The following is a 12,375-nucleotide window of genomic DNA, read 5'->3' on the forward strand; positions in this document are numbered from 1 at the left end:
ACTATGTGCTTGTACTGATTACGTACGAAGACTTACCATATACTAACTCTCACAGACGATCCATATCTCACACTTTTTGTAACTCTCTGGCCTTGGAAAGCCTCACGGTAACTCTGACCTGTTGACATTCCACACCTTTCCAGTCTTAGCCCCTGGTGTTGAAGGAGCGTTAAAAGGCATAAAAGTAATGGCTAATTTAGAGATGATTTTTTTTTCAGCTCTAAGAATACCCAAAATTTTACATATGTATTAGTCTGTGTTTATGCACACTTCAATTATATACACGTGTGCAGAATGTCTCGTGCCTGTCGTGGCAGTACACTCTCTGATAAATGAACTTTAGAAATCATTAGCTTCAAAAAAATGATATAACGTGTCATGTGACGTTCTTGAGCTTTCTCTTTCAGTTCGATAAAAGTAAGATTACTACTGATGATAAATACAAATCAGAAATCTGTTATTTTCATTGGACAATAGGTTTGTATCTTCCTGATCGTTAAAGAAAATAAAAAAACTTAAATTATCTATCTACACACTGATTCGTTAGAGATAAAACTAAATCGCAAAGCAACTAACCATATTCCCTGCAATTTTCATAACTACAGACCTGAACAAAGCGAAAGTAAACTTTTCAATACAAACCTCTCAATACGACTTTTATTACCGAAAGAGAAAAACCAAAAGCATATCGCCTAATATTCCTTAGGATTTGATCTCCTTCCAAGATAAAATTGGACAAGAATCCCTTTACTTTAATAGTTGTTTAAAGCACAACATTCGAAAAACGAAATGTTCTAATTGTGTTATGTCAACTCCTAGGACAGCACGAGAACATTCCTACTAACTAGGTTTGGTGGCCTAAGCAAGCATAACTATTTTATTTCGATGAGAAGTGACGGACAGAATGCATTTGATGTGGGTTTTGTTCTGCGTTCTGTTAACGCTTTTACGTTTTCGGTACGGAGACACAGCGGTAAGTACACTATTGTTTCGTGAGTATATTATAGATTTCTTTAAAAAAGTCAAACTGAAAAAAAGATTCTGTGATGTAGAGGCCTATGTATTATTTAAGTTAAAAACCGCTAAAAAAAGTAAAACCAGTACTACTGCTTTGTGAAAAATGTAATTTCTTATTATCACGCTCTGCGAACAAAAGTCGCTCGTACCATATTAACTACAGACTTCTGCAACTTTATTAACGTTTAGCGTAATTCAATACCTTGCGATAATTGAGCTAACGTGAAATAGTTCTTCTAGGCATGCAATGATTTTAGTTTCAAAACTTACTATCTATAGATAGTATTTAGGAGCTCTAAGCCTAGAATTATTAAGTTTAAAAGGCAGTTTTCATGTACACTGAGTAGTAGTTCTAATCTTGAAATAATGGAATTTTAAACTAAATTAGTTGTTAATATAAATACTAAAAATATCTTTTATAAAAGTTTTGAAAATACTTGTTTCGAGTATCGTATTTAAGTAGTTAAGGTGTGATAAAACTAAAGTAATTTTTAGTGTTTTAAAGATGAGAAAATGAATTTTTGTGTGTTTATTTTACGTGATATAAATGTGGATTAGATACGATGTTTATCATCACCAATAGCACTTAAATATTTGCTCGTGTGACAAATCAAGTGATTATGGATTCACTTGTCTTGTTTCTCAATATAAAATATGCACATATTTTATCAAGTAACATTTAGCAGTATGCAAATACAGTAAAAAATATAGAGGTGCGATAAATACAGTATGTAAACACCTGTTCTGTCACTATTGTGTATTCTCACGGACCATGTAGACCGTAGTGATAACGTATAACTGTTCTGGGTGGCCTTTTATCGTTACTAATAACACTGTAACATATGAATTTAGTAACTGGCTTTCAAAAGATATGCATATATTTCACAAATATTGTGTGAAATGGAGTAATTATATCCTGTCTAGAATGATTCAACACTAACAGTATTCCGAACTACGTTATGCTACATATTATAACATAATATTTGATATGGTATTTCGTCATTTCTAGGTATGCCTTACGGGTTTTATGAAGCATGTTTCTTATTTACCTGCGAATGTGAAAAGAATATTTATCGTCATTTAAATATGTAATGATCTTATTACACAAAATAACACTGCCATTTGTTCAATATGTTTGTACTTCTTACCTAATTAAATGTGAAGTGGAATAAACTATGCAACATCAAGTTATTGATTCTCGATATTAGATATTATTAAATTTGGAAATTATGTCTCACTAATGAACTGTTTTATTCTTTTCAATGTGTATCATTAACATTAAAATTGAATGTTAAGCCTCTCTAGTCACATACCAGTGCTTTGATTAGAGACCTTGAGTCATTGGCTCTATAGAAATGTTTTGTAGAAAAAAAAAGTGTTTTTCTTAGCCACTTAATTAGAATAATGTATGATTGCTGAGACTTTGCTATCTGCGCAAGCAATCCCTAAATTTGAACTGATAAACTAGAGGGAACGGATCTATTCAACAACATCCACCTGATAACTCTAATCAAATAGTTGAAGTTGCTAGTTGCTCTTGTAACACATACATGTACCCAGAGTGTGGAGCACAATTTTGCATCAAGGGGTCGCGAACCATCGACTCTTGTATATAAAAGTTTACCATACATTTCCCACCCTTTTAATTATATATATATATATATATTTGTACATGTTAAACATGTATTCTTGGTATAGAAAGCCAGTGAAAGGGACCACTAAGTTTCTTTCACTCAAACTACTTATACTAGGTATTTAGTTAAGGTATCAACTGTGCTTTCACTTATTAGAAAATATACCTGCTGGAATAACTAGTGCATAGTATGTAAAAAACGAAAATACTGATTTAGTCAAATAATGCTCCAGCAATAGAAAATTCCTTGTTTAGCAATGAAAGTCATCTCCAGTCGCGTGAGTAAGTCTATACTCCGAGAAGAACAACACTGTTGTTTTCCGCATAAAATATCCTGTTCTTTCAGCATGGAACAACGTAATTGACAACAAAAGATCTCAGAGAAAGCCACCATGAGATATCAAACATTCCAGTGAGAGTACTAGAATACAATATCCCTTTTAATACCAGCAAAAAGGCAAAAAATGGACAACAGGATCTTATCCACGTAACGTGTTGCTGTCATAAATCCTTTATCCATTGCATATGTCCCTTTATGCAGATGCGACCTCAGACCATGAATGATATCATGATGTAGACATTACAAGCCAAACATAACTCTGTTTCACGTCTCCAAATCTGGATACGTTGGTCACCTGAAGACACATAGAAGTTGCTCTCATCTGTGAACAGTGTAGGGGTCCATTGCTGAAGGGTCCAGGTGATATGTTTCTGATGAAACGCCAGCCACGCTGTTCGATTCCTTGTTATTAATACAGGAACTCCAACATGAACAGGTTCTCTGAGTTAAGCGTAATGGGGCCTATTCCTGACAATTAAACATGATGTATGCAACATAGTGGTTTGTTGAAGTTTGTTTTTGAGGCCCCTAGTGCTACTGGTACGATTTCTAAGGGATGAATTCCGCAAATATCGGTCGTATACTTCTCCTATAGCCCTTCTACGGCCTGGCCTCCTGGTATCTGCGCTACAATCCTCTGACGAGAAATTGTGACACTATCATGACCTTTAACACTTTATTCTGGGTTCAATCCTTTTGAATCAGTGTGACGGTTGCGCAAAATCCAGTTCCAGTTAATTTACTTTAAACAATTTTGCAAAAGACAATACCAGCAACAAAAAATAAATAAATCGAGCATTATATTAACAGTAAATACATTCCTAATTAGTCGAAACTAGCCTTTTACTTTTCAGAATTTGGATCATTTCTTATTAAGGTCTATTGCATGAGGAATCATTGATGCATAAACTTGCAAACCTTAGAGAGGATTAGTATAAGATATTACAACAAGCATGCTAAGTTTGAAATATATGTATATATTTATAAATAAGCTAAAAATATAAAAATTTAAACAAACTGTATAATCCTTTAATTCGTCCAAACAGTATATGTATGGAATTGTTAGAAAGTCCTTGTGGGTGTTAATAGGATTCGACATTTACGTTGTTAGGAGACCCCTGAGCAGACGACAGCAGCAATAAAAAATAATGTAATTGACCAAAAAGAACGATTAGTATTCTAACTTTTCTATTTTTTTCTATCTGTTTTTTACCTTATCGTCAAACTTGCATTCCCATACTTTTTTATAAATGAAATTACATTTTCGTTTTTCGGTCCCCTGACGAAACAGCGATATACCTACAGACTTGCAATGTTAAAATTCGGAATTCAATTCCTTGTGGTGAACACAACAGATAGCCCAATGTGTCTTTAATATAAAAAACACACACACAAACTGGTCTGATGAATGTATCTTTTTCGTACTTCAATCCCACAAATGGAGTCCCTAGCTTTCTGAAGATCCTTAGCCTATAGCATGATGAGGAATCATAGTATAACGGAACTCTTGCTTATAATCTGGAAAAATGCTTTTATTACGCCATGTGCAATATTCAACATCGCGAAATTTTTATCCTGTGTGAATGTAGATTTACAATAGGGGTTACTATTTTCCCGTTTCGCCTCCATTTCCTGTCACGGAGAACTTTATTTTTCTCTATTCTCAAGATGCAGATAAGACGTTATAAATACGTCACACACGGATCAAATGCACTGGTACCATCTATACAAATATAATAGAACAATCCATGTAAATAATTCGCAGGGTGTAGATGAATCTTTACCAAAATTGGTATGGAGGTTCATTAGATCTATAGGGAAACACATACAAATGTTTAATTTTGCATTTTGAGGTTTTAGTGAGTGTTCTTGCGAAGGTTTTTAACCACTACTTTGCCCCTTTTGATGGATATTCACCAAATTTGGCATGAAGGTATGTTGGGTCCATGAGGCAAAGTTACGGTTTCACATTTAGTGTTTTGCTGTTTTTATGGGCGTTTTTATAAATATATATCTAAAAAAAATTTTCATGTCTTAAGATAATCTTTTATTAATTACGAATTCACATAACTTCTGTTCAGGGTACGGGTTCCCCAATTAGTCTCTATAACGTCTGAAATGAATAGGAAATTATTGGAACATATGAAAGGTGAAATCAATTCAAACGAAATGTAACGAATATTAACATCTTATTGGAGAAATATCCTATCTTTTGGTCAGTATTAAAATAGTAATCTGAAGTCACATTATTTTATGCATTTATTTGGATTGATTTAATAATTACGTATACTCCAAAAGTGGTATAATCAAAACCTTTTGTTTAATACTACATGCATATCCACATGGTATTTGAAATTGTCTTTGAAAAAAAATTTATATCTGCAATCGATAAAATGCTTTTGAAATGAATCGGATTGTTTTTTGTTTTTGAATTTTGGGCAAAACAATATGAGGGCGATCTGCGATAGCCGTCTCTAATTTAGTCGTGTAAGACTAGAAGGAAGGTAGGTAGTCGTCACCACCCACCGCCAACTCTTGAGCTACTCTTTTACCAATGAATAGTGGGATTGATCGTTACGTTATAACGTCCCCACAGCTTAAAGGGTGAGCTTGTTTGATGTGACGGGATTCGAACCCGCGGCCTTCATATTACTAGTCAAGTGCCTCAACCACCTGGCCAAAGGAAATACATTGATGCATGTTACTATATTCACTCACCTAAAGCTCATACAGAACCTTCGTATTACTTCTCTCTTCCACGGAATAACTAACAGAAATGACTAAACACTTTCATAACTTGTCGGATAAACCTTATAAGGAACCAGTTTGAATACTTGAATGAGTAGTTACAGTTTATATGATGGACAGGTTAAAAATTTCACAAATTCTAGATCTTGTGCTATAAATATATATGCAACTCTAAAAAGTATTTAAATATTCCCTATTTATCTTTACAATCCTTATGTACGTTACTTGAAGCTTTAAATTATAATGTTTTTTTCCTTGTTTTATTTATCATTTTTGTATTATGTTCAGGTTTTTGCACTTTCTGAAAGCTATAAGGTGTGAAATCTCTAATTAGATCCAAGATTGCGAATTTGGTAAATTTGGTAAAACCATCATGAAATTTGGTAAATTTTGCTAATTTACCTGTTATATGGCCAATAAAAGATTTTCAAATTTCTTGCCTCCTTTAGTGGAAATTTGACCTTGTGATATGCTTTATAAGGGCGAGTTTTATGTCTAAATGTCTGAATGTGCTTCATAAGGGCTCATTGCGCAGGTGCAAGATAATTTCAGACAATGATGATCCAGCTCTTTTGGTCTTGTTTTTATATACTGTAGTTGTAGTTATGATTTCGAGAGTTGTGACTCGTAAGTATCAGTATTCGTTTACAGTGTAATGCATTGTTTAATTTTAAATTTGTTTTGCTTAATTTTTATAGTTTTATGTAATTTACATTTAACCTGACCTACAGATCATAATGGCTGAGAAAATGAGCGATAAGGATAGTGATTTAGTAGAAAGTCCATGCAAAAAAGTAAGCCTGCATAAGCCTAGTTACGAACAGAAACGTCAGTTGCCACAAAAATGGCTTAATGATCCTAAGTTTAGTTGTTTTAGTCGAAGTTGGAAAATCTTAAATAAGCCATTTTGTAAAATATGCACTTGTGACTTATCTGGGAGTGTTACCATACTTGAGAAACATATTGACAGTGAAAAACATTAAAAAAAATATTAAAGCAAGTGCCCAGGCTTCTAAAATAACTGATTTCTTACGGCCTTCTACTTCATATAGCATGTTTCAAGTAACTTCCACTGAACTGAAAATGTGTGCGTTTGTGGCAGAACACAATATTAGATCACCTTTCAGGCTTTCTATCGAATGCATGTCCTGATTCTAAAATTGCTAAGGGAATTAAATGTACAAGAACAAAAGGAACGGCTAGTTTTTGTAATGTAATTGGTGAGGAAAACGTGGAAATTCTTATAGCACAATTAAAGAATATTAATTTTTTATTAATTATTGAAGAAAGTACAGATCTACCTACACAAAGGCAACTTATTCTAATAGCTAGATTTTATGATAACCATATTCAAAAACAGTTGACAAGTTTTTAACTCTTTTGGAAATCAAATGCTGTATTGCCAAAGGCATTTACAATTCTGTAATACTTTCTTTGAAAAACATGGAATCCCATTTAAAAATCTAATAGGCTATGCAATTGTAACGATGGTGTCAAAATGTGGTGTTCAAAGTCTTCTAAAGTAAAAAGTGCCATATCTCTTTGTAGAAGGTTGTGTATGCTATTCATTGTATTTATGTGCATCCTATGCATGTTCTGAGCTTCCAACTTCCTTAGAGGAGCTGAGTATTTATTCATATTTGTCAAACAGCCTAAACAGGAATTTATCCAGACAGATTCTAAAAAGATTTTACATTATAGCTGTACTCGATGTTTATCGCTTCAGCAAGTGGTAGAAAGACTACTGAATCAATGGCCAGCACTTCTCTTATTTTTTTACTTCAGCGGCATTAGAAGATGGGATGAGTTTAACATCTACAGTACTGGAAGGTTTACAGAATACAATTGTAAAAATGTACTTTGCATTTTCTAACTTTTATTGTGCCATATGTAAGTAAAATAAATTTAGAGTTTCAAGCTGAGAGCTTCAGAATTCATAGGCTACGTGCCTCCATTGACAGTAGTTTGAAAGGTATCCTTGGTAATTTTACTAAAAGATGCAAATATATCGAAGGCTAACATTAGTGATCCTTCAGTTTGCCTTTCCTTAAGGGAAATATATCGTTGAGCAAGAACTGAAAGTATGTTTCTAGAATATTCTTCCAAATTCCGAGCCAAAGAACTCAGAGAATTTCAGCTTAAGACATTGAATATTTATGTCAAACTAAGTCAGGAAATGTACAAACGGTTTGTATCATCTGCTATGTTCACGTATTTACAGCTATTTGAAGCTTTAGACCCAGAAAATGTGTCTCAAGGACAGCCACATTCATTTATCTCATTGACCATGAAATTTCCTAACATTATTGAGGAAACAAAGTATGAAGATATCAATAGAGAATGACGAGAGTCAACTTTGCAAGAGAATGAAATTTCAGAACCAGAGAAATACTGGTATTATATTTCTCAAGAAAAATTAATTTCAAACTTACTATCATTGCCTCATTCCTCAGCTGCAGCAGAAAGGCTGTTCTCTTTGGTAATGAATATAAAGGTAAAAAATCGTTCCCGGTTACGTACGGAAACACTAAATGACTTATTATATGGGAAAAATCTTTTAGAAAACAGGACATGTAAAGAATGGTAATCGTCTGAAAAATTGTGCAAAAAAATGAAGGAAACTAAATCATATACCAATGAAGAAGACAATTGCCAATTTTTAATAAAATAAGGTTAGTTATATGTATTTTTTATTTAACTTTGTAAAATCTGAGAAGTTTTGGTAAATGTTACAAAATTATTTGGTAAAGTCCAACAAAATCATCTGGCAACCCTGATTAGGCCTCACAAACAGTCTGTATTAAACGGAGGGACGGGGTCAGGTATCTTAAAGTTATTGTAAATACAAGTCTCTGAAAAAGCAACGTGAATATTTTCATAAACTTCGTAAATTATCATTAAACTTCTGGTTTTTATTTGAAAAGTATTTTGGCTAAACTTTAAAATATTTAAATAATGCTCAACCTTAATTTTAAGTATACTATTTAATACAGAAAACTAGCTGATACATCCGTTCAATGCTCGAGAAAGACATAATACAGGGGCCAGAATCCATTTTGCATGTCTTTCAGTATCGATTAGTCTTCTTTTCTGTTGTTTCTTCAGGATCTACATTTGACTATGCCAGTATTTCTCCATTCAATAATCTTTATCTTTGCTGAGCTTTCTTGATTTTGAAATGTCATCTATCTATCCATCTTTTCTTTCTTTTGCTAAGCACCGTTTTCTTGGATTACTTCTGAACTATTTTTATTTTTATCAGAATTGTAGTTTAGAACTTATTTCATATGTTGTAATGTTTTCAAACGAGACCCAAATCTCGAGCGCTCTCGAATAGTTGACTATTTTTCTTTTCCTCAATAGTTAACTATTCGAAAGCTTTCGAGTTTGGAGTCTCCTTTGAAAACATTACAACTTTTGTAGGTGATCCTGTTTCTTAACTTTCTAACAAGAACTTATATTCCACTCATGGACCACTGGACCCGTTATTGACGGTAAGTTACCTCTTCTTTCACCTTACATTGCCATTTTTGGAGATTCGATTATAAAGTACCTCCATCAATACATTTCTTACATTAACAACCAACATATTTCAAATAACTCAATTAGTGAAACCACCGTACCTGACATTTTAGACACTGTAAATTTACTATTACTGTCTGTAAAATATTTAATTTTCCACGTCAGAATTAATTACCTGAAAGACATGGAATGATAGTTTATAACTGTGTTAACGACCTACAAGACTTACAAGTATGTATTTTAACTTACTGTACTGATCTTCATGTTTGTTTCTCAAACATCATCTACAGTGATGTCAATTGGCATACTCATTAACCTCTAAGACAATAGACCTGTACTACTGACTTTTTAAACCAGAAAAGCGACAAATTTAACGCTCTCGCACGTGACTTCTGCCAATGCAAGTCACACTTATCCTTCTTTTACAACGCCATCTTTAATTTGAAAACTGAACAAAGGATGGTTTACACCTTTTCTTCAAAGGTATCGCTTCTCTATTCTGAACTTTACGATTCTTTATCGTTAACTGTATTCTTCCTCGCCTATGAACAACCACTGAGCAGTCCGACCTAGATCCATCAACCGTTCTTAGTCATAAATGTTTTTCAACGTATTCTCTTCCACATATCCGATCCACAAAGCCTCTTCAAACCATGGGTACATCTCTGTAGCAACATATCCAATACGCCTTCAAACCCCATTTCTATCATTGCTTCTCCCAAAACTATTTGTGTCTACTTTTCTAAGCGTCGTGCTGCAGAAGTTATGGCTTCTAGTTTTGTTTCTAGAACTTTTTCCCTTAGCTCTAAACCTGACAGACACAATCCAAGAATCTCTCCCATTCAAAATACGTATACTACTGTAGGTCACACCTCTACACTCACAAAGCTCTTTTCTACCATTACTACCCATTCTCCTAAATATATTAATTATGAAGATTCTAAGGCTTCCCCTTTTACTCCTTGCAACCATCTAGTAACCCGTTATTTTGATGACCTTCCAAACTCTACAACCTCTGAGACTTTTCCTCATCCATACGCAGTGTCTTCTACAACCTATGAAAGAAATTACCATCTTTCATCCGACAACCTTTCAAAAAGCCCTAAACCTGACGACTTTCTAAGCCTAACAAATTCTGAACCTTCTCCCTGTCATAAATCAAGACCATTTATTAGTTTTAAGATAAACACTTCCTTAACCATAGCTGCTCTACTGCACTCTTATCTAAACTACAGTAAAAGTTTCAAACAACTCAGAAAACTAAACGAAAAAAGACTGAGGTGTCATACATGCGCCATACTGACATACTGGGACAGAATTTACAGAATCAAACTATACAGAGATTCCTCAATTTAAATCCACCAGTAACAAATGGAGCATTAATAAACACCCTAGGTTCTCCTGAAGGAGAATTGTCGACTGTTCAAAAGCACTCGAGTTTTGGATCCCATTTTAAAACATAACCTTAGTAGTCGATCCTATACGCTAACGTCTTAATATATATTCCATTGATGGTGTTAGAAGTATTTAATTGAAAGGTAAATATGAGATGGCTTGATAATATAAACATGCCAACATTTAATTCGAATATTAACCAATATATTGGTATTGAAATATCTTGCTGAAATATGGTCATTTATTTTAAAAATAACAAAATCCTACTTCTACTGGGGCTTAAAATGCAATACTTCCACAGGAGAGTTGATCGATGTAACTGTTAAACCACTTTGACAGGCAGTCTTTGAAATATAATTTTAACAGATACTAATATAAAATATTATGGTAATCTCATTTTTTAGAATCTTAAGAGAATTTGTTGGATCGGCATGGTCAGGTGGTTAAGGCGCTCGACTCGTAATCTAAGGGTCGCGGGCTCGAATCCCCGTCGCACCAAATATGCTTGTCCTTTCAACCGTGAAGGCGTTATAATATAACGGCCCACTCCATAATTCGTTGGTAAAAGAGTAGTCTAAGAGTTGGCGATCGGTGGTAATGACTATTTGCCTTCCCTCTAGTCCTACCCTGCTAAATTAGGGACGGCCAGAGCAGATAGCCCTCGTGTAGCTTTGCGCGAAACTCAAACAACAAACAAAGAAGAGAACTTGTTCTGAATATGATCACTTAGCAGTAAAATAATATATTTAAAAAAATCCTAACTGATGTGTATAAACACGAGACTTTTGATAAAGCTTCGGATGCTCTAATTACTGGAGTAATTTGAGTGTTCCAACCCAATCCAATCCAGCCTGGAAATCACGTTGGTTTAAAAATATTTCATTCCTTTTTGAAGCTTGAAAGATGACCAGTAACTGAAAGAAACTATAAATACTCTTCACTCCCTTCCCGAAAACTGATTAACCTTTAATACGGAAGTGAAAAAAGTCGGATGATGAGAACCGAAGTTCTGAAAAACAAAAGTTTTGTAATAGAAGATTGAGCTATTTTAACGTTTGGCTGATTATCTGGCGTGAATGTTGGGTGTGGCACTATCGAGTCGGAAAGTGTCTCAGGACGCATTGTTTGAATACCACAATCTGTTGGTAACGCTTACATTGTATTTCTTGCTTTCACGGCTCTTTCATGCGTCCTGAGATGCTTTATACATTATGTATATATAGAGAGAGTACCTTATATTATATATGTTTATATTCAAACCATACACTCTCTCTTTATAACGCTTAAATTAAACGTTTTTGTTTAATTTTAATGTGTTTTGTTTATGGCTTAAAATTTGTGGTTACAATATAATTAACCAGAGGTTGGGATTTGCTGCTTTTAATGCAGTCCTTCCTCATAATTTTGTTTACTTATTTGGTTTCATTTGGATGTAATTATTTAATTTCACTGAAAAGCTTAAAAACATAGAAATTACAGAAAAATATAGAGATAATAGTACTGCGTTACACATACGTACGGTGTTTACTTATACGGGCCTTGTTTAATTTGTGGCGCCGCCATATTTTTTATTTCATTTACAATATTGAAACAATAAACTGGATTCTTTATCGTAAATGTAATTTATTGTTTAAGTTCGTACTTCTTCGAACTGGAGTTTTCAATCTGAAAGGTACCTTATGCGCATGTGAGCTAAATGTCCAAGTCCACATACAACCGT

General features: G+C 33.8%; 2 protein-coding genes across 2 annotated transcripts in view; one reads left to right on the forward strand and one right to left on the reverse strand.

Moving 5' to 3' along the window:
- The window catches only part of LOC143241100 (uncharacterized), a 168,162-nt gene extending 167,823 nt beyond the window's left edge, over window positions 1-339 (reverse strand). Inside the window, exon 1 of the mRNA XM_076484645.1 lies at window positions 37-339. Within this exon, the coding sequence (XP_076340760.1) occupies window positions 37-128 (92 nt within the window). The 5' untranslated portion in view covers window positions 129-339. The remainder of the gene's footprint in view (window positions 1-36) is intronic.
- Window positions 340-579: 240 nt separating this feature from the next.
- Window positions 580-12,375, forward strand: part of LOC143236631 (uncharacterized) — a 202,202-nt gene continuing 190,406 nt past the window's right edge. Inside the window, exon 1 of the mRNA XM_076474973.1 lies at window positions 580-973. Within this exon, the coding sequence (XP_076331088.1) occupies window positions 905-973 (69 nt within the window). The 5' untranslated portion in view covers window positions 580-904. The remainder of the gene's footprint in view (window positions 974-12,375) is intronic.

This window comes from Tachypleus tridentatus, chromosome 13 (assembly GCF_004210375.1).
Source record: "Tachypleus tridentatus isolate NWPU-2018 chromosome 13, ASM421037v1, whole genome shotgun sequence".
Lineage (NCBI taxonomy): Eukaryota > Metazoa > Arthropoda > Merostomata > Xiphosura > Limulidae > Tachypleus > Tachypleus tridentatus.